The sequence below is a fragment of the Sitodiplosis mosellana genome, unplaced genomic scaffold, assembly GCF_009176505.1.
Source record: "Sitodiplosis mosellana isolate CC-2019 unplaced genomic scaffold, AAFC_SMos_1.0 Smas_scaffold_5, whole genome shotgun sequence".
Lineage (NCBI taxonomy): Eukaryota > Metazoa > Arthropoda > Insecta > Diptera > Cecidomyiidae > Sitodiplosis > Sitodiplosis mosellana.
Genome location: NW_022595248.1, coordinates 1,097,827 through 1,120,246, shown reverse-complemented (window position 1 = coordinate 1,120,246; position 22,420 = coordinate 1,097,827). Strand labels below are relative to the sequence as shown.

General features: G+C 35.7%; 4 protein-coding genes across 6 annotated transcripts in view; 2 read left to right on the top strand and 2 right to left on the bottom strand.

Moving 5' to 3' along the window:
- LOC129566927 (peptidoglycan-recognition protein LC-like) lies at window positions 1-2,417 on the top strand. Of its 3 annotated transcripts, none has more exons than XM_055443322.1 (5): window positions 1-674; window positions 1,020-1,172; window positions 1,320-1,450; window positions 1,552-1,684; window positions 1,768-2,417. In XM_055443322.1, exons 1-5 carry the CDS (start codon window positions 113-115, stop codon window positions 2,031-2,033), a joined length of 1,245 nt encoding a protein of 414 aa, XP_055299297.1. In that variant the 5' UTR covers window positions 1-112; the 3' UTR covers window positions 2,034-2,417. The 3 variants fall into 3 exon arrangements, with proteins under 3 accessions (XP_055299297.1, XP_055299298.1, XP_055299299.1); XM_055443323.1 differs by having other exon boundaries at window positions 7-674; window positions 1,323-1,450; XM_055443324.1 differs by lacking the exon at window positions 1,020-1,172 and having other exon boundaries at window positions 7-674.
- Window positions 1-22,420, bottom strand: part of LOC129566934 (uncharacterized) — a 175,728-nt gene that overhangs the window by 142,754 nt on the left and 10,554 nt on the right. The window lies entirely within an intron of this gene.
- LOC129566925 (sorting nexin-2) lies at window positions 3,569-7,802 on the top strand. Its single transcript, XM_055443320.1, has 6 exons — window positions 3,569-3,976; window positions 5,827-5,951; window positions 6,074-6,518; window positions 6,626-6,949; window positions 7,067-7,339; window positions 7,439-7,802. Exons 1-6 carry the CDS (start codon window positions 3,863-3,865, stop codon window positions 7,487-7,489), a joined length of 1,332 nt encoding a protein of 443 aa, XP_055299295.1. The 5' UTR covers window positions 3,569-3,862; the 3' UTR covers window positions 7,490-7,802.
- On the bottom strand, window positions 8,975-21,794 carry LOC129566920 (G1/S-specific cyclin-E). Its single transcript, XM_055443314.1, has 5 exons — window positions 20,917-21,794; window positions 19,346-19,415; window positions 11,025-12,317; window positions 10,554-10,776; window positions 8,975-10,276 (listed from the first exon to the last, which is right to left on the bottom strand). Exons 2-5 carry the CDS (start codon window positions 19,357-19,359, stop codon window positions 10,118-10,120), a joined length of 1,689 nt encoding a protein of 562 aa, XP_055299289.1. The 5' UTR covers window positions 19,360-19,415; window positions 20,917-21,794; the 3' UTR covers window positions 8,975-10,117.

Here is a 22,420-nt window from a genome sequence, read left to right as displayed (position 1 = left end):
ATTCGATTAGAAGTTGATTAACAATAGATGTTTGTGCCTTTATTCGAGACAAATAGTTAGATGAAAGTAATACAAAAATCTTGGTGAAATAATTGTTCCTGGTGCAAACAAAATGTCCAATTTAGTCTTAAGCGCAGTGAATTTGCACACGAAAGCCCATGGGAATGTCAATAATGGGCACATTGGCGATACAGAGACACCAATTCAAATCGATGATTTATCCTGCATTAATACAGAAGACACAACTATAGCCACAACTAGCAAACCAATAGGATTCCTGAAAAATGAAAACAAATCGGATTTCTTTGTGACGAATCGACAGAGATCACCGACAAAATATTCACTCGGCAGCAATAATATTTCGATCGTAACATTTGATGAAAATGAGAATGATTCAAGTGTTATCGATTCAGATTCGGATGGTGATGATGTGATAAATTTTAATGAATATAGAAACTCCGTTGGCTCTGTGGTAGTGAACAAATTCGTCGAACCTCCAAACATTTGCCAGTCAAATAATTTGTGTGCAATCAATAATGCCAAGCCAAATATTGGCAGTTTAGCTGTACAAAATTCGTCTGATGTTACGTTCGGTGACAAGTATTTGGGCCCAGTGACAATAAACCAGTATGTACACGATAACGAGCTCATCGGATACGCAAACAACAGCACAGGTAATTTAAGTCCAAAGGAAACGGTTAAATCACCGAAAATTGTTTATTTATCATTTAACTTTATCAGTTGGGGATTTTTTTCTTGACTTTTTCTCCAAAGAGAGAGTGGAAAATTGAAAATATTTTGACATTTTTGTCTTTGCTTCATCATAGCGCCATTCGTTATGTACAATTCTTATGGCGTATTTGCCACTGGTCTTTCATTCAATAAAACAGAAGTCTTTACACTTCAAAGTTATGGAAAATATAAGCCGATAACAAATATTTTGAACTGATAAGCTTCTGATACAGAAATTGCGATAATGATAATTGATGATGTTAAATAGTTTGTTATTGATTTTTCAGTTAACAAATTTCATTCGGATCAAATTCATAAGAAATGGAAGTGGACTAAAAAACATGTGATAGTAGGCGTTATTGCTGGCGGAATCTTGACCAGTGCATTGTTTGCGGTAATATTAGTAGTAAAGCTCAACTCTGACGAGGATTCACTGCCAAGTAATGCCCATTATTATGTTGTCCGGATTTTTTTTTAAATTCTAAGAGAGAATCAAATTTTGTTTGCGGGAAAAACATAATAATTTTGACATATCCTAGTGATAAAAAATACTTACTGTCTATGTTTTTCTGTTCATATGATTACAGCAGGTCCAGTGAAAATTATTTCGCGAAAACAATGGGGTGCTAAACCAGCCAAAGTAGAATTAAAAAAATTAAATGTGCCAACACATCGTGTGATAATCCACCACACAGGCATTGATTATTGCACAACGCAGGTATTTTATTCTCTTTTTTCAAATCAATAGATTCAGTCAGGAAACAAATATAGGAAAATGTGAAGAAAAATTAAATATTGATACGAATCGATTTTTCTCAGGATGAATGCATCGCTCTAGTTCAGTATACTCAGATATTTCACATGTTCCATAAAGGATGGGATGATATTGCTTATAATTTTCTCGTGGGTGGTGATGGTGCCGTCTATGTTGGTAGAGGATATAATTTAGAAGGTTAATTAACTGTTCAATTTCTAATTCTAGCAAAAAATTGAAGTTTCTCGATATTTTCTTCTATATTTCTCAATTTCGTACAGGTTCACACACCCTCGGTCATAATAACGATAGCATTTGCATTGCATTCATTGGGCGATTTAATGACATCGAACCGCCGAAACGTCAACTCTATGCTGCCCAAAAAATAATTGAAGAAGGACTTGAGTTGGAAACACTAGCTCCAAATTATAATTTGTATGGTCATTGCCAATTGGGTACACACGCGAGTCCCGGTCCAGCTCTATTTCGGATTATTAAAAACTGGAACCATTGGACTGATAATCCAATGGGCATATGTCAATCCTAATTTCGATACCCCAATTTTCACCTGAATTGAAAAATTTGCACATAAAAATCATACTCTCAAAATGTGATTTCGTCCAATTTTGCTAAAAAGCCAAGGTCATATTGGGTGAAATAAGTGCTCCAATTTCGCATACTTTGAGCCAAAAGCGTACACAGTATCATTGGGAAAATTAAATGATATCGTTGAATCAAAAACGCATATAATTCATTATACCAGCCTATTGATGTTTTTTTTCGCTATGTGAACATTTTCCATTGAAACTGAAGATACACAACAGCAATTGATAAAATGTGATATTATTCAATATTTGCATTATTATAATTTCCGTTTTGTTACTTTCAACATTTTTGACATAGATTTCAATAAAGAAATTGTTGATGATGATATCTATATTGTATTTACCTGTACGATAAAAAAGTGATAAAAATTATGACTGGAATAATGGAATGAGTTGTTAAGTATAAAAATAAATCAACAAATATAGTAGTTTCGATTGAAAATTGATTTCAGATTTAGAAAACGTGATCGCTGATTAATAGCTTTGTCTTGCCGCTCAAACGAAGATATTTTTAATGTATGTAATATTTTGCATCAATGTTAGTTATCAGAAAAAAACATTGTCAGAACTGTATTGAAGATCGAGTGTGCGGAGTTGATAACTACCCGTGTGCAAATAAAATGACTAACAGTCACTCAGTTGTATGTAACTGTATGTAGTGATACACAAATAAAACTGGCTAAGTTGAATGAAATCATGCGTTTTGTATGGAGACAATCACGTTTAGTTATTCTTTCAGTCAGTCGACTAATTTGAGACATTTTACCAAACTGAACTTTGCTGAATATATCCATTCATTACATGTTTCGATAAAACCATAGAAACCTGTGAAAAATAAAAAAAATTCTTTTAATATGTCCCTTTAAAAAAAACTCATTCTGTTTCATACCAAAGTCCATGTACCCTGTCCAATTACCTATTCGGTTTTCACGTAGGCATGATATTTTGAGCTGTGGATTTAAACGTTTGACAGCGATTATTTGATCTATAGTGAAAACAAAGTTCAATTCTAAAATTCAAAAATAAAATTTTAACGTGGAATAGAATATAATATGTGGTTGAATAATAAATATGAATCTATTTGGTTTCAATATCATTCATCAGAGAATTTTCGTCGCTCCGAGTCAATTCAAACGATAAATATATTTCAAATTGAATTTAACGCTGTCTTGGATAAAGTATTCCATCGTCTAACAGATGGCGTTATAGCTTACATGCATTTAAAACCAAGAAATACTTTTATTCATTTTGGTAAATTCGTTAAAATTTCATTTAGTTTTTCATATTTTATTATAGAAATAGAAAATCGCTCTATTAATTCAAATGCTAATTTGAAAAAAAATACGAATTCCATTCGATTTCACGCACTCGTTTAAAAGTAGCGCTTTAGCATCATGTTTACGTTCAGCGTTGTGTATTGCGTTTGACCGTGATAAGTTGGTTGTGCGTTAAACGCATCGAATCGTTGCATTGTCATCATCCGAGTGACATTTCTCTACATTTCATTCTATTATTTTCAATATATCATCATCAAAGCCTTATTTTCCCTTGATTATCGCTGGAAAATATTCTTCTTCAGTGCGGTCGAAAATAATAGAGAAAAGTGCACATATTTCGTTTGTATCTAAATTAGTTTAGTAGAGTTTCGAAAACACAGACCGATTTCGTGGATTGCATTTAATATTCGTCAGTTGTTAGTCTAATAAGAAAATTATTGCCAATTCAGTGTACATCGAAGAATTAACCAAAGCAACATTGGCGACACTTTACAATGGAGGACCAACAAAGCGCTACCGAGCCGTCTCAACAATTTGAGAACATTGATTTTAATTCATCGCCCGATGAAAATAACAAAGAATCCAGCAATAATGAGGATCAAGAACAGGTACCATTTCATTTTCATTTGTATTTCTTATCGTAGAACCCATGGTGATAGATAGATTGGAAATGGGATGGTTGATGTTTGATTAAAATGCAATAAGAATTGAAAACACATCGCAATTTCAGTTCCGACGTTCCGAGAAAAAAAAACCAATTTTTTGTCACTCACATCATCGTTTATGAGTGGCGATAATGAAAATATCGCAAAGCCGAACAACGCCTCAAACCGAATATTTTATCATTGTAATGTTAATTGTTTGTGGGCTGTCAATGGTGCTGCTGATAACACGTACCATTCCGTTCATATATGCAGCAAAAAACAGTACGTGAGGCGCGCTTTTTTTTTCTTCTTTCGTGATATAATAAAATTCAAATGTTATTATAAACAAAATGCATGAGTAAGACCGTAATGCGGCAACCAGGCCACAATAAATGACATTTCAGTGGAAATTTACTTCACTAAACACACTCTATACAATGTATATATCAACAGCCAAGGGAAAACAGTGTGTCAAAAAAAAGTCAGCGTCGCTCAAGTATGACGCATACAGTTATCTACGTATATTCTGAGCAGTTCATTCCCATGATACTCTTTTCCGTTGAATGATAAAAATTTGACACGTTTTAGAAATTTCTTTTATTTTGAATTTCCGATTTTTTCACGAACAATATTTTAAAACGATTAAAATCTGTGTGCATTTTTGCACATTTTTCCTTTCTTTCTTCTGCATGTATGAACCATATTTTTGCCTATTTCAAAGGAAATTACTCATCTTTCCGCTTCGACTCTATCGCATGTTTCCCTTCGTATTGTGATAATTACTGTGCATTGATTGCTACACGGTCTTTGTCACATAAATGACATAATCGATAGCGAAAAATGTGTGAATTTTTACGATTAGCCAATTAGTGGCACATAAAAGTCTTAATTCAGTGCAAGACGAGATAGAAAAGACGGCTTCTATGCTCACATAATATTTGCCGATTATGAGAGGAAAGCCATAAAAATGGCACATTTTTATTGCATAAATTCCCTCAAAGGTCTGCATTTTCGGGAAGTAAATCGACTAATGAGCAATAAAATGTGCAGAACCTAGTCAATTTTTGGGCCCTCAAAGCGTAAAAATTTGAATTCAAATATTTGAACAAGTAATAAAAGATGTGTCATAAAAATGGAAAACGAACGTGTATGCTACTTAATTACAGTGACTGAAGAAAAAAGTGCATAATATCAAAATGTGCAGATTTGCCAGCTGAATGTGTGTGTGTGTTTTTTTTTTCTGGGTGAGAAGTAACAAAGCATTCAAAGCAGTATAATTTTATTGTTTGTCTCACTGTCATCAAGAGCACACAGTACGTGCATCGTGTGTGCATTGCAATGGATTCGAACCCCACAATCAATGAACAATGGAATAGAACCTCTACGACTCTAACGCACTGCTGCGGCGTTGTTCTTTGATTGATTTCACATGTGTTCTTTGAACACAGCCGGAAATCTTTCATTAAAGACGATGCTGTTCAGTGTCGACCGAACGCATAGTTTCGACACCACTGATTACAGTTGTTTCGCATTGAAGTGTTCGTTGAAGTGAAACGACCGCCTCTAGTTATATATGAGCAAAGAATGCACTCACTTCAATGAGTTGTTCAAATAAAAGTAAACACACGATTCGAAGGGGTTTTAAATTTATAGTCAAAAATATCGATAAAATTTTGCAAACATTGCATGTGTATCGAAGCGAACGATGAAAAGGATTAAATTCAAACCGTTACGAGTTTTGTTATGGAATTTTCCCTCATAAATTTGTCCTCTTTAAATATTTTCTTCTCTCGTTTTTTTTCTAACCCATTCAGAATGAAGCCAGCAACAACACAATGGAAGACATTTCAACGGATGAACATTCCGATTTCTTCATCGAAATCACCGTATCCGAACCGCAGAAAATCGGTGAAGGCATGGGCTCTTATTTAGCGTACAAGTAAGTGCACTTATCTTAAACCACAATTCGTCTGTTGATTTGAAATTGAAAAAAATATACTTCAATTCATCGATTTAACCTTGTGCATCGTATTTTTTCTTCCTAATTTCGGCGATCAAAAGGGTAACAACACACACGAGCATTCCAAAATTCAAGGCCAAACAATTCAGCTCAATGAGGAGATTCAGTGATTTTCTTGGTTTGCATGACCTGCTCGTGAGTAAATACCTCCGCTTGGGACGAATCATTCCGCCAGCACCAGAGAAAAACCTTTTTGGAACAACTAAGGTCAAAATGACTGCACAAACACCAACGGAGCCTGGCAATGGCGCCAGTTTGGAGTGGATTGAACATCGTCGTGCTGCTCTTGAACGATTTTTATGTCGCACCGCTCAACATCCATCTCTATGCCTTGATCCGGATTTCATCAACTTTTTGCAAAGCAACGAAGAACTTCCGAGGGCTGTTAATACGGCCACATTGAGCGGTGCTGGTGTTATGCGGCTATTCAATCGCTTCGGTGAGACTGTCAACAAAATTACATACAAAATGGATGAAAATGATCCGGTAAGTGGACACTTTTTCATCTTTTTTCATGTTTTTCCTGTTATTTCACTACTTTATTTTAAACAATTACGCTAAAAAAAACCTCGCTGTCAATTGTCTCGTTCCAGTGGTTCCAAGACAAAATCTGCGAAGTAGAGAATTTAGATAATAATTTGCAAAAATTGCACTCGGCACTGAAATCATTGGTGACACATCGAAAAGAGCTATCCGGATTGACTGGTGCTGTTGCCAAGTCGGCAGCAATATTAAGCACGTGCGAAGAGCATACGGGTCTCTCAAGAGCATTATCACAACTAGCTGATACGGAGGAAAAGGTCGAACTATTACGTTCCGAACAGGCCAACTCCGATTTATTCATTTTGGCAGAAATTATTAAAGATTACTTGGGCTTGATCGGGGCGATTAAAGATGCCTTCCATGAGCGTGTCAAGGTGAGCTTCGTAATTTGTTTGATTTTAAACCAAAAATATTCCTTCTTTGCACATCAATGTCTCATTTTCATTGGAACTCTCCTACAATTTCCAATTTTTCAACTTCAACTCTCGCAGGTATTCCAAAACTGGGAGCATTCACAAATACAACTGACCAAACGACGTGAAAACAAGGCCAAATTGGATCTTGCGAATCGAATTGATAAAACTGAAGCGGCTCAAAAGGAGATTGTCGAATGGGAGGCAAAAGTGCAACGTTGCCAGCAAGAATTCGAGGAAATTTCCAAGGAAATCAAAAAAGAGATGGAACGTTTTGATATGAAACGTGTGACCGAATTTAAATCAATCATCATCAAGTATTTAGAAGACCAAATGGCACACCAGCAACAGGTAATTACTCACACAAATGCCACATTATCACTTGAAACGATATTCTGATTGATCATATTGTTCAAACAATGTTCAATAATACATTTCGTTTATTTTCAGCTCGCCAAATATTGGGACGCATTCATTCCGATCGCCAAGGAAATCGTTTAAACCTACTTTGATTCAGCATTCTTCTTTATATTTTTTTTCCCTATAAAAAAAACCACTTTAGATAAATCGAATGCAATGGCAACACAAAATTTCATTTATTTGTAAAATAAAAATTCATGATCTTTGGAAGTAAGGTATGGAAAAAAAAATACGATATTGCATGTAAGCAACAAAGAAATATATCTTTATAACTTAAAATTTGCCCAAAATGATTCAAGCACGAGTTGAAACATTGAATGTATTCTTTAGAATAAGAAGAAAAATCTTTATACAATAACATTTGTTTGTACAATAAATGTTTTCTAGAATCATAGTCGACACTGTTGTTTTTATTGTCTTGTGGATTCATTGTACCATCAACGAAATGTTGAATGGGATATCAGTGGAGCCAGCATAAATGGATAGTAAGTATTGATGTACAATGATTGAAACATTTGTGTTTATTTTTGATCGAGGCAGTCGCAATACAGACCAATTCCAGATTGACAGAGTCTAAACCGAGAGATGTAGAACAGATGCCATATACACAACTTACAATGAAGTCAATTGTTATTTATCAAACCATAACAACGTCAAATGTCGCGTTGATAACGTGGCAAACACGTGCGAAACAGAATTTCCATTTTAATTGCACCGAACCAATCGTTATTATCAGACAAACGCACACAATGTTCAGTACTATCACATATTCTCTGTTTGTTTATAATTGACCTACTAGAAATATATTTAGCTTGATGTTTATGAAAATTCATAGATAATTTAATCGCAATTTGCCATTCGCAAAGCAATTGTGGTCGCATATTGAAAAAGTACCGTATATTGAATGGTTCATGTGTTGATGAATGAATGGCTTTGGACCATCCTCATTGTTCAAAACGATTTATAAACATACTCAGTGAATCGAATTTCCAACTAAAAAAAAACAACTTGTGAGATGGATCTGAAGTAAATGTGCAACAAGTTGTATAATTCGTCTCGTCATGGTTGCATTCTACATAAATCATCCAACTAATGAGATTGGTATCAATGTTTAAGTGGTTGATTGATGTTGACATTTTGTTTGGTTATGAAGCAGCGCAACAACTATAACATTTCTAACTGTCAACTGATGTTCTACTTACAGTATGACTCTTGCACACATCATTCATTCCCCTTCATCTTTATTCATTCATGGTTACTCTTTGCCGGGTAGTATTTTCAACTCAGTGCTGATGTTATGGCAAAAACTCACAAACCTTCCATAAATCTCTCTTCCAAAAGTAAATCTGCCGCTATCAGCCCGCGCATGTATATGAGAAAAGTATACACAAAATCGGTTCTTTCTTCGAATTTTCTTTTATTTGCATTTTTAAAAAAAAAAACTTTTCTTTCGATTTTTATTCTGAACATTAAAATTAGGTATCCATTTATAGATATTTAATGTAGAAAAAAAACCCATGGAAATTTTCCATTTTAAAAATTATATTGCCCAATTGTGAATAAGCGTTTTGTTTTGAATTTAAGTAAATGTTTATTTTTGTGTGATTTTACTCTCGTTCAATGATTTAACGCAAGCATTGCTTCAATCGAATAGTTAAAGCAGTCTCCAACTAACTTCATTAAACTACATTAATATGGTCAATTCACATATTTTTCTCCTCAAATCTTCTTCTATAATCGGCAATTATATTTACTAATCCAGAAAAGAAAAAGCAAAATGGAAATTTAGAATTACTTTACACATCACTATGGTTTTTTTTTTTGTTTCTTTGAAGGAAATAACATAATCCTTCAATTAGTCAGTCTATTTAGAAAAACCACGAGTGTATCGCATGTTGATAATTATGCCAGTTCCACATTGATCTGAGTGCCACAATTATGCTAATGCACATTTTTCTGTGCATGCGTTTGATGACCACGTTGATACAATTATCGAACGCATCAGTGCGAATCGCACGCAAAAGAATGCCTGGGAACCGATTACAATAGAAAATCATATTTTGCATAAAACCGCAACAATTTGATAGACATCGAAACAAACGAGGGATGAATATGAAATGTTTATGTTTGACGAAATATGAACTAATTTGTTATGAGTGAATTGATTAGTGTTTGATAATTACTATTTTAATAGTCATTTCGATGTGCATTCAATTTCAATTTATTAATGAGTTATTTTCGTTTGTTCCTAAATCTTTTTGGTACATTTTTCTCTATTGATCTTTATTTCTCCTAAGAAAATTGCTTGAATCAATACGATCCAAGCCATTACAATGAACAGTTCAAAAATAAATTTTAGAAAGAAACAAAAACGGTTCTTTTTCTTAATTTCCCTAGCATTCGCATGAATCAGCGATTCACTCATGTGTTTTTCCTTATTTTGCGTTTCTTTTTTTTTGTATATTGACATAAAACCTAATCGAGTTTTATTTGAATTTTCTTTTTGAATCCCTACAATTTTTTATTATATTAAAGCTAAAAGTGATTTTTTTTTTAATAAAGTGCGCATAAAATATTCATGCAAACATTTTGTTTTTCTTTCTTCTATGAAAATAAATTAAATTAATTTCGGTTTTTTTGTTGTTGTTGTTTTTTTTAGTTAATTTATAGGTTGTTTGTGGTTCAAGTCTTTGTTTTTGTTTTGTTTTTCTATTTGTATGTTGAATCAGGATGTGTTTCAGGGAATTTTCGACTAGAATCGGGCGGTGTGAGCAAACCTTCTGGTGGACAAATGTGATCGACGTTTGTACGCACTGGAGCTGGTGACGCCTCTTGCGAACTTTGTTCACGGTACAAAGTGGCTTGATCCTAAAATGGAAGAATAAATCGTTTTTTTTTTATTAATTCAATACTGATTTTTTGTTCTGGTTTTTGCTTTTGCTTGTATCAACTTTTTCAGTGAACTTTTTTGAAGAAAATTTTCAAGGATTTTTTTCCATGTTCTTTTTCAAAAATTAGAGAAAAAAAAATCGAAAGTAAATCGCTTAGCTAAAATATATCGAGTCACTTAAAGGAAAAAATAATAGGGTCAAATGATGCTATTGAAAACAAATTCAATTTGATGCAAATAAAACAAAATACTCACAAACATATCCATGGATGTGGTGTGCATTTGGATAATGTGTGAATCGTCTGTATTGATGTTAGTGCAAACTGAGTTCAAGCCATGTTTCGTTTCGGTCTGTTCATTTTTCTCTTGCAACGTCAATTTTGGCTGTTGAAGAATGACATGAAAATATGGTTCCATCCACCGATGGCATGGAGCAATCGTAGCCCAATCCAAGCCAGACAGTTTAACGGCAAGTTTTCTGGAGAATTTGAAAGCGAATAATTAAAAATAACATTCTTTCGTTAAATTTCATGTTGGAATAAAGAAAGACACAAAGGATTAAAAGATCGAAAAATAATGAAGAGAGACTAAACTCAAAAATGCACAATATTTTAGAGTTAAAATCAATCAATTCAGAGAAAATCAACAAACAAATACTCCGAAGCATGAAAATTGTTATAATTCTTTAATTTCTAAAATCGAAACCAAGAAAAAAAGAAAACCTACTTGTTGTATGTGTGACTGATGGCAGCAGCGGCAATGACGGAGTATGGAAAATTGGCGATGCCAACGTCAAGCGTACAGAGATCGATGAGTTGTGCGGTTTGTGCGTATTCTAGTCCGGAAAATTGTGGGAAAACGAATCCGTCATCGATACCATTCGTGGCGGCCGTTGCCGATTTATCGTTGTGTGATGTTTGTTGTGTGACGGTAGCGGTTTCTTTCAGTACGGGTTTTCGAGGTGTTTCTTCATAGGTCTTTGATGTTCGATTGCTAACTTGAAGTTGCATATAAATACCTAACCATCCGATGATTGTGATTGGGCTGGTTTGCCATTGTAATGCGCAAAGAATGACGAGTTCCTGTTTGAGAATGTCTTCTTCGCTGCATGCACCGTCCGTGACATAGGCAAATTCGCTCAACTTTGGCGGGTAGATTTCCTCGACTTTTGCCGCAATGAAAAGACACGTAATTCCGATCAATTGCAAGAATGTTTTTGAGATGCTAACATTCGTCGACAAATACCGATCGAGATAGTCTAATGCTAGGTAATAGGTTTCGCGATGTAATTTATACACTTCGCACACCTCATTCAACCAGTCTAACAGGATTGCACGCATACGTGGCTGTAGCCCTTGATGTTTTTGCAACATCTTTGGATTCCTATCCACCGAAGTCTTTTTATCTTTGTCGCACATGAAACGCCACACATCCTTTGCATCGGCCCACGACAGCAACGGCAATGGGCAAATGCGCGTATCGTTTCTCGAATGGCATTTTGTGCATTTTGTCCATGGTTCGGTTTTCTTAAGACTTTGTGGCGTCATTTCGATAACATGAATTGGTTCGATGTTATTGATTGGCGTTAGAGTTGTCGCCGGTACCGTTTGACCACTGACACTCCTGCAATTGCTGTCCTTGTGCTGATTATCATTATTATTTAAACTACTATTTTTATTACTATCGTGATTATTGTTTGTCGAACGTGATGATGCTGATGATGAATTGGTGCGTATCGTGCAAACGCCACCGTCGATTTTCTGCCGTAGATTCACCGATTGTTGTGGTGGACTGGGTCCAATTGTTGCATACAAATCCAATTCGATCGCATCATTCTCAATATCACTAGCCGAATCCAAGTCTTCGCCCGACGATGAATACACTTTCTTTGATGGCGGCGGCCGTTGATTCTCAATGTCAATCTCATCAAACGAGGCGCGACGCTTCCTTTTATTCGATCCACTGTTATTACCGCTTACGCTTGATGTAACTAGTTCAGACATTGTGGCTATTGTTGCACTGCAAAAATAATAAGAAGAAGAACGGAAAAATTTATTAACGAATTTCCAACGAAAATGAAATCGAAATAGCTACTGTTTAAAATCTACGGTTGATTTTTTTTTTAGCCATTTGATTTTGTATACAATTCCTTTTGGCGTCTAAACACATACATTATTGCCGATTAATACATATAATTAAAAGAAATATCGATACACACTCATCCGTGCACAAATAATAAACCCTGGCACGAATAAGACCTCATTGAATTTATTACTCAAGGAGAAAAAAATACGAAGAAGAACGGAAAAAAGGACGACACATGAAACGGCAATTTCAATTGTGTGCGTTCGTTCCTTTTGTCAAGAATTTTGATCCCCTAACTAACTGTTAAATGTCTCTGTGCCGTGTGTGTGTGTGAATCATGCAGAAAGAACAAGGAGACAGAAAGAAATACGTTGAGTCGAGAAACGAAAGCTGCACCTTGAGTGTGTATGTACAGAGAGTGCTCCTTTGGAAATCTGTAACCGTTTTCCTAATTCGAATTTCGTAAACAACACCCCAAGCTAATATTTTGTTTACATCTTTGCGCTGCATGCGTTAAGGATTTTTTTTTTGCGCAATCCGCTCATAAATTATGAAATCCATTCGGTTGATGCGCGACAATATTCGCTGCTGACACAAAGGTAGATGCTTGTTTTGGAAGTGGCGGGATCAAAGTAGCAATTGAACCAACACGGGCATTAGAATAAAGAACATTTAAACATTTTCTTTTAATAACATCTGCGATGGTTATTATTCAAAAGAATCAGATGACCGATTTTGAATTTGAGTCAAGGAATACGTTTCGACAAATATAATAAATGCAATGAACATTTTGCGGTTTTGTTATTTCCTGTTTGTTTGCTAGCCAATTTTTTTTGTTGTTCTCCGTGCTCTTATTTTAAATGTCTCGACATTTAATTTCCAGTTTCTAACATCAACCGAGTCGATTCGACCCTTAAAAATGGCTCTATTCGCCCAAATGAAGATGCAACTGCCCATCTCGAGGGAATCTCGAGGAAAACTACTGGCAGCCGTTTGAAATACCCAAGCTGTTTGAATGCAGATTGCCTTGGAAATACCATAATATGAAACCAAATGAGATGATGAAATCAGATGGTCATAATTCTGGTAGAGTTCATGTACCAAATCTTTCATCATTCGTTTCCGAACAATAGCACAATTATGAAAATGTTTGACTTTGTGCTCCTCGGAAATTATTATCGCTGATGGCAAATATTGTGTATGTTTCGCTCATCTTGAAAAAGGTACCGTTGAAAATGTTACGGCAAATATTTTCTACCTGCGATTACGGATCATAACCAATGGTAATGTGAATTCGGCGGTGTATTCATATCAAATCATTTATCGCTCAAACTCTGACAGCGATCAAATGTGTTTGCATACGTGCATTTGTGAATTCAGGACAAATACCAACACACAAGCATACATTACACACACATATATCGGCAAACATACACACGCATATCGGCGTATTGACGAATGCAATGGTTGAGACATGCTTTTAGTTACGGTACACTGCCCGCTTCAATTATATGAGACATCTGCCATATGCAAGAGCCGAGTATTTTCTATAAATTAATCATACATTTTATGTACACCACCGAAGCAAAACTGAAAATCCAGTTTTGGTGGCTGTTATACTGCGGCTGTTGTTGCTCGTCTTCACGACGTTTGTGCACCTTCGAGTACGCGAAAAGGTTCTACAAACACAAATGATCCTGTCAGTCAAAAAAAGACCGTTCGTTCATTCCTTTGCTTAGGACCATTTAATAGAGGCGCACGGGAAACAAGACCGTTCGGCCCAAAGCGAATCGAAATAGAAAAGGTGTTACGAACCAACAGAAGAGAAAAAAAAACGAACAAGACAAAGTAACCGTATGCCGTTTGCAATACGATTTTCTTCGTTCGTCTTTATATTGAATTTATGTATACATATTTTATTTATTTATGTGCATATATTCAGGATTATCGCTATAAAATTCGGTGTCCCTTTTTTCTTCCTTCCATATCGTACCGATTCCATCTAATCTATCTGAATAAACAGTTTTTATTTTTCTATAAAAACGTTAAGGCTGTTGATGGTTTCCTTTCTCTGGATTGTATCAACTGAAAATGTGTTGATTTTGGCCAAACAAGCGCCTTCAGCACAGTTTAACCTCAGTGACACTGGGCTATAAAAAAAAATTTGGTAGGACAAGAACATCGTGTTGTTAGCACTATCGATCAATTGGAACGTTAAATCATAATTGAATCCAATTCATAAACGGAACGAAAAAATTGCTGGAAAATAATAATTGAATATTATTTTCGATACCGGTTTTTTTCTGTTTTGACGACATCAAATCAACCACAACCCTTTTTTTTCAATTTAACGAAATTTTCTTCTTCGAATTTGTTTTCTTGAGCATTTTTCTCCGTTAAATTTTTTTTTCTTGGTAGTAATTTTTTTCGTAACGAACTCTCTTGTTTTTGAAGTCATAAAATTCTGCTTTGGTTTCCAAATTAAACTCATTCACGTTGAATTCGCGCCGACAATCATAAAATTTGGTGATCAAAATGCAATCATTCTCATTAGTCCCGAATTTATCATTTCCGACCGGTGCGATTTTAAATCAATTAGAATGAATGGGTTCGATTTTTTGCTCGTAAAATGTGTTTTTTTTTCATGTTTATTTTTAGATGTTTGCTCGCGACTGTTTTGCATGACTGACATTGCAATATGCAATGAGGTGCATCGCATCACCACAAAAATAAGGGGTGAAATTTTCAATACAAAAAATAGGAAATATTCAATGGAAAAAAGTGAATGTAATGCGCGTATGCCATTCACACTGTATGCGTCACAAATACTATGATCAAATAAATTCGATTTTAATTCCATATGATTATTTTCCGTTCAGAGCACACACGGTGTAGGTCATTTTTTTTTCCCGAAGTCGCGACTTTGTTTATTGACTCCTAATTTCAACACTTTGAAATGTCATTTTCGAAAGGCTTTAAATGTTACTGTATCGAACGGCATGGGGAAATATGTGCATGGTAATGATGCGTTTAAATCGACTCCTGATCCTTTCGATCATTCAATTTGAACACGGCGAATTTTGTTGAATCGGAACGAAAAAAAAAAATGTTGATGTCAAAAGAATAAAAACGAAAATTGATGTCATTTTAATGAGTGGTAGTTCACGGTTCGCGACTATGAAACAACAAAAATTCCAATGGAAAGGTTAAAATTTATGATCGACATTTGGGTATTTATGGTCAAATGGACAAAAGGATGACTCGCGAGAGTTAAACCACAATTTTTTTTATGAATTTCATTTCTACAATTGTTTGTCTGATGATGAACTTCATCCCTCTTTTGAAATTGGACTCCTGTAATTAGTTCCACTTTCTTCGCGTTTTCCAAAGGAAACGCGCGAGCAGCGATAAATAAAATTCCGCGGCTGCATTGCCACACTTCCGAATGGGCAGCGTGAAATGATGGATTAGCTGTGATGTTTTCTATGGTCAAAATTCTAATAGCAAAGGATAAAACACCAATAATATCCTATTGAATTCACCCATCCATAGCAATGTACACGTGTGCTTTCCATCGAATCAACACATCGCGACCGACCGGCTGAACACAATATAAAACCATAACTTTTTACCTAATTACCAAACAAACAATGCCCATTCCGCACCGAAATAATTCAAATAAGAAATGTGCCCATTGTTTCACCTCCGGTCGTCGTGATATATACGAGCGATTGAGGTAAACAAAGCGGGACACAACTCAAAACATAGTATACACACATCGACATAAAAAAAATTGCGCGGGAAACCGAATAAGCGGCGTATAAAAATTCATATGTACGGCTTTTGTTCATTGCTTGTTTGTTGTGCATGCATCAAATGACGCGGTACATATTGCACCACGTCTGCCACCGAATTATGCCTCGACTTCCTTTACACACATACACGAAGGTAAACTGTACACAGTCTCTCGCTAGCACGCACGCACAGTCTCGATACGCTATTGTTAACTCCGATTTGTATTGTTTTCATATTCGCGCGCGCGCGACTGAATTTCCTTTACACATTTTGAGGTGAGCGATTTGGATCGAGGATAAAAGCTGAAACGCTGCACTTTGGCCATGGTGTTCTTATGTCAACTGGATTTGCTGACGCGTAACGGGGTAAACAAGCCACACTGAAGAGTGAAAATGGAATAAGTAAGTCGCGTTTCCTCGTTCTACAATGTGCTCAAGAGAGACCGTCTGCATCCATGCAATAAGAACCTCTTCTTTTGCCGGATTTTCGTATCTTATGGCTGTTTTAATGAAAATTAAATACCCAATGCCGCGCACTAAAGGAGCATTAAAATGACAAATGAACACAAGAAAATCCATTAACCAGCAGCAACCCTTTAACATTTCGCTTTTCAATTGCTGCAGTTCAACAATGCAATCGAAGTAAATGTGTTTTTTTTCTTTCGTTTCGTTTCTTTACATTAATTAAAATTCAGTGCGTTCATTTTGGTCGACAGATCGTTTCAATCGTTGAATCATCGGTTTGCTAGATGCTTTGAGCCAACTGTTGTTTTGGAATTGAAATGAGCTACGAGCAAAATGAGTGAACAGAATGTCTTCGATGTGAAATGAGAGACTATGAGTAAAGAAAATTGCCCACAAACTCAAAAAGTGCCTGTTTTTAGCCTGATGTTGGAATGAAAAATGGAAATAGTGTCGTCCAGAGCACAAAGATACCGCAAGGAGTTCAGCATGGGCAAGGGAAGATGTGAGAAAGACGCGCACCACATGGCATAATAGCATAAAATATGCGCATATTTTCCATTAGTATGCGTGTTCAATGTTCATACACATGAAACATAGTTTGAACGTTAAATTTTCGAAAAAATGAAGTCACATTGCTATGTGACTAGTCTCTCTTTCTTCCATTTAAGACCTATTTTCCGATGTGAATGTAATAATTCTTCAATGTGTCAGTTGAACTATGGCTCTGTGAACGAGTATTGTGTTTGTGAATGTGTTTGTCGAAAGTGAGAAGATACGAGACGAAAGATCGGTAGAATTTCTTCCATTTTCTCTCACCCTACCCCAGCCGTTGATGCCATTGTGTGCAAAAGTGTCTCTATTGAACTATCAATAGTTGCTAACAAACGATCTTTCTTCCTCTTCTTTTTCTCTTCCACCCAGTTTTTTTTCCCATTATCGTTACCTTTTTTTTGACTAAAGCACCCTATCCGGCCATTTAAACTGCACTTTCTTCATGGAATACATTCCATTCTGCATAGAAATGCTCTGAGTCTAATCCATTTTTTTGTGCTTGTGAACTAACTAAGCCAACATTCGCATTAAGGGTATAAAAACTGGGAGTATACACACCAAGAGAGAGAGAGAAGTGAAATACCAAAGCATTCATTAACACACATACGCTCTCACAGCAGCATAGGCATTTGTCGAGTCGTTGCCTGCTTTGCTGCCGAAACGATAACAATCTCTCCTTGTGCGTATGGTTTTTTTTTTCCTCTTCTTTCTTTCGTTCACACTACACCAATGCGTACGTATGCGTATTACAACAATGCAGGAATTAAGAAACGAGTTTTTTCTCTCTCATCTTTTGCTCGCTTTTTTCTTGTGACATTTTTTTTACACATTTTTTTCATACAAAATTAAATGGCCATTTTTTTTAGCCAAATAAAAAGTGTCGATGTCTTGATTTCTAATTTGCATTTCATGTCATTGACTCACATTTTTTTCATAGAGGATTGTGAATATGCGTGTGAATCGATTCATTTGTTTTTATATGGGTTTGAATGAAGTCAACTCTATTCATGAAATTTCGATCAAAATTTTAACGTTCGTTTTGACTTTGGATCAATTTCCACTTCTGTCTATATTTGGCGATCTGTATCATTTTTGTTTGTCAACATTTTTCTTATCTCGTTTCAATCAATTTTAGGCTTAAAATTGATCGATTTAAAACAACAGACAGCAAATTAGAAATTATATTCTCGACCAGATCAGATAAAATGTTTTAAATACCCCAGTTCGATTTGGTTTTTGTATGTAAAATGTTTTTACCCGATTCAAAAATGTTAGCTAAAAGAGAAATTTCCACTTTAGAATAACATAATTCACCCGAAATTCAGTGTGGCACATGAGGGTGATCAACGGCCAAAGATAAGAACTGAAGGGAGATATATTATGATGTGACCATTGGTTAAAACAATAAAAAATTCCCATAATTTCACGACTGAATTTGTCTTTCACATTCTCAAATGACAATGATAATTATGACGAAAAATTGTCCTGTGTCGCAATCGAACGCTTGAATTGCCATCCAATTGCGTTTGCATGTTGATTAAGTTGATTTGTTCAGGCCCGAACAAAAAAAAGATAAACAACAACATAAAGGAGAAAACGAAAAAATTGCGCGCAAAGCACTTTATATCTAACATTCCAATACCGTGCAGGAGGTTTACCCACAAAATAATTGTGCACATGTTATGTGTTCTTATTAGTTCAATGCATTCATTTCTCTCTCGTTGCTGTACGTCTGGGGCTGTGTGCTTTGTAATTCGGGCATTTAAATCGTTCATCGTCGAGACAACGACGACGACGTCATGCAATCGGTAGATTGAATTTTTTTCGACTCGGTTCTGTTTGACGATGATGAAAGGCGAAAAACGCGCCAAACATAGAATGCTGTTCCGGATCGGTTATTGTTGTGTGCGCTTTCATTATTCGTGATCATTCGATGCATACTGTATGTAGCTATAGGTTTTCTCAATACCAGCACATGCACACATACAGTACACATCCATGTCATACAGTCACAAACCGAACGGCAAACATTGAAACTAAATACGAGCAGGCAGAAAAATGTTCATCATTTCCTTTCTTTTTATGGATGTTTATGATTTTTTTTTTGTCTGCATTGAAAAATGAAAAATTCTGGGTGAGACTCTGGCTTACCTCTGCATATCCATTTTTCGTCGATATCGGCCAAACAGAAAATCCTATGCGCACCAATGCCAAACTAATGCTGAAAAATATACAACACAAAGAGAGGCTTAGAAAAAAAAACGCATCTTCTAGGTAGATTTTTGTCGTAGTTTCTCTTTTGAACATGTTGTTTTGTGGTCTATTGATCGTTGCCAACGATTCGTTGCATAAAACAGAAAAAAATCAGACAACCGAAACCGACAAAATTCCAAGAATTCACATGCACTGATATATGAAGAATCGATTCACTTGATCTTGAAATTTCCAAAAAAAATCCTATTTTCGGATTGGGAACGAAGAGGAAAAAAAACGGTCAAAATCAATATTTTATTTCCTTTCGTATATTCTCATAGAAAAACTCTTGAGATCGAAACTCTCTAAACCAGATCCAAAGTGCAAGCGATATTTACGCGGTAGCTGAACAAAGCATATCGAACGAAAAACACATTCAAAACAAATTTAAAGGGCCCCGAATATTTGTGTATGCTATGTGAAACACACAATGCGAGCTTTAAATGCCGACACCAGCGGAAATCACAGCAAAGAAGTGAAATAAAAAAAAGACATTAATACTAGCATGAAAGCCACATAAGAAGATACAGCGCGATATGGAGATGTGTGGAAAATGCCAAAATACATACGGCTTTTGGCGGGCTACATACTAAGACTAAATGATTTTTTTCTCTCTCTCTCACTCTTTTGCCAACACATTCTCTCTCTCACACACCAAAATATTTACCGATGAAAAACGCCGTCCAACTTTTTTTTTTCCGGTCAGCACTTTAAATTTTCGATTGATTCGAATAAACTATGCAATTTTTTTCCTGGTTATATCGACAGGTTTGCATGCACCTTTGAGTAGAAAAAAAACACACGGTCAAAGCACTTTGTACAGTAAAAATAATTTGCTGACGGCAACGAAACAATTGGTAAAATTATTAATTTAGATGGAGTTGAAAAAAATTTCTCTTGCATGTGAATCATACGAAATCAATGAGCACAACCGCTTGTTACCCGCCAAAAGTATACATTCTGTCAACTATGCGACACGTTGCGCATCTCTTTCACTCTCTCACAGTCGACGTACAGCGAGTCGGATTTTTCGTACGTGAATCTCATTCTCTCTCATTTCGAAAATCTCGCTGTGTGTTCAACACCCGAGCGATGTTCATTCACAAAGTGAATGCCAATCTTCGTTTTTTTTTAATTGAAATTAAAATGATCAAGCAAGAGAAAAATAAAATATTCGCCATCGCCTGCGCGATGCAGTTACAAAAAGCGCGAAGAAGGGAAAAAAAGACGAATGTTAAGCGCCAAATAAAATTTGGGGTTATTACGAAAAAGTTGCGATTGGCGCGATTGTCGTGTAGCGCTTTTGTTTCAGTTCGTTCACACTACACACTAACAATTTCCAAACCACCACGAAGAGATTATTTCATTCTTGACCTCTTTACATGCTGTGCGCTGGGTGTGTTTTTTTTTTAAAATTTGGGTTTGAATTTTGTCGACGATTGCAAATTAATGAGTCAAAAAGTAATTACCTGTTTTTAATTGAATTCCAATTGAAAGAGTGTACGATCCAAATGTATATATAATCCGAGTCGATCGGTTGAATGAGCTAATGAATTTTATTTTTCTCGTCATCAATTGCAGCACATCAGGGATCAGAGAAAAGTTCCAGTGTTTTTTGTTGGTTGTTCGTAGTTTCAATATTTTAATCCATATAAAAATGATCACACACGACTTAATCTAAATGTTTAAACACGAAAAAGAACACACTGGCAAACTTAAAACTTAAACCACGAACACACTCTTCAAACTCTCTATCTCTCTGCTTGTTTTTCCTTCTAAATAAATTATTGGCTAAATGAATCGCACACACAAACTTCAGGCTAAATTTCATTTAATGCAAATTGTTCTAAAATTTTATTAATTCCTGGAGAAATTCGACGATTTTTCTAGTGCAAAAGAACGTGAAAAAATGTGCGTGTTTCACTGCATGCGAACGCAGCAATGGGGTTCTCAAAATACGAAACACACACTGAACTTTTCTTAGGCTCTCTCTCGCGCGCGCTCGACAAAAAAAAATCTATTCACACATAATTTGGTATATACGTATGGATTCTTCTTCGTGTTCTGTCTCTTCTTCGCTCTCTCACTCTGAATGTATGTATTTTATATGTGTGTAGTTCAATCGTCGCATAACTACTAAAAGACTCCGGCCTGATTGCGATACCGGTATGCGAGAGAGATCACTTTAGTTCAGTCGGTTCATGTGTGTGTGTGCGTGTATTGCCACTACATCTGTTGCATTGTAACTAGTTGATTCTTCTGTGTTTATTCCAATAGCTTAAACTCTGTCGCGCACGCACTCTCTCACTCACTCTCCGTGTGCGCTACCTCTAAACAAAAACAACAAACTCTACACATTTCTCCACACACAAACATACAATCGCATACCGCTACACGCACCCATCCAAACTTACCCAGCTCAATATACAGTGTACAATACATATATGCGATCGATATGGACGAAGCAGGAGAGGCGGCAAAATTTTTAAGCGCGCAGCGCATACACATACAACAATTTTACCATTTTGCGCGTACCGTTAATGTTGGTTTCGGAACAAAATGATGACAGCAGCTTTTGCCTTCGCGCCTTCCATCCACGGCTACTACGTTGTGCTGTAGCGATCAGCTGTGACCATATTTACATTTTCATACGCATTCGTTCGAACATACAACACCGTGAACTGACGGACGGCACACATTGAGGTTATTTACGAAAATGCATTCGACAAAATCATTGATTGGACATTTTAGAAAAATTGAGGATATTCAAGAGGTTTTTTTTAGCTATATTTTGGAATTGGACGATTTTTTATCATTTTAAAGGTGACCAAATACCTAAAGAAGATTTACCTGTTTTTTGTGAACCATTTAATGATTTCGTATTAGATATCGTAATATGGGTTTAAACGTAATCGATTCGAAATAGACGGCACTCATTTCAATTTTCGAAATCTCTCTTTAAATATACGATTT

Bases quoted from the DNA above. Each gene is read 5' to 3' on its own strand.
- LOC129566927 (XM_055443322.1), top strand. From the start codon at position 113: ATGTCCAATTTAGTCTTAAGCGCAGTGAATTTGCACACGAAAGCCCAT. The intron at 675-1,019 runs GTAATTTAAGTC...TTGATTTTTCAG, and splicing joins ATACGCAAACAACAGCACAG to TTAACAAATTTCATTCGGAT. The intron at 1,685-1,767 runs GTTAATTAACTG...AATTTCGTACAG, and splicing joins TAGAGGATATAATTTAGAAG to GTTCACACACCCTCGGTCAT.
- LOC129566920 (XM_055443314.1), bottom strand. The intron at 10,777-11,024 runs GTAGGTTTTCTT...CAAATTCTCCAG, and splicing joins ATCAGTCACACATACAACAA to AAAACTTGCCGTTAAACTGT. The intron at 10,277-10,553 runs GTGAGTATTTTG...CTTCCATTTTAG, and splicing joins CCACATCCATGGATATGTTT to GATCAAGCCACTTTGTACCG.
- LOC129566925 (XM_055443320.1), top strand. From the start codon at position 3,863: ATGGAGGACCAACAAAGCGCTACCGAGCCGTCTCAACAATTTGAGAAC. The intron at 5,952-6,073 runs GTAAGTGCACTT...GGCGATCAAAAG, and splicing joins GGCTCTTATTTAGCGTACAA to GGTAACAACACACACGAGCA. The intron at 6,950-7,066 runs GTGAGCTTCGTA...CAACTCTCGCAG, and splicing joins CCTTCCATGAGCGTGTCAAG to GTATTCCAAAACTGGGAGCA.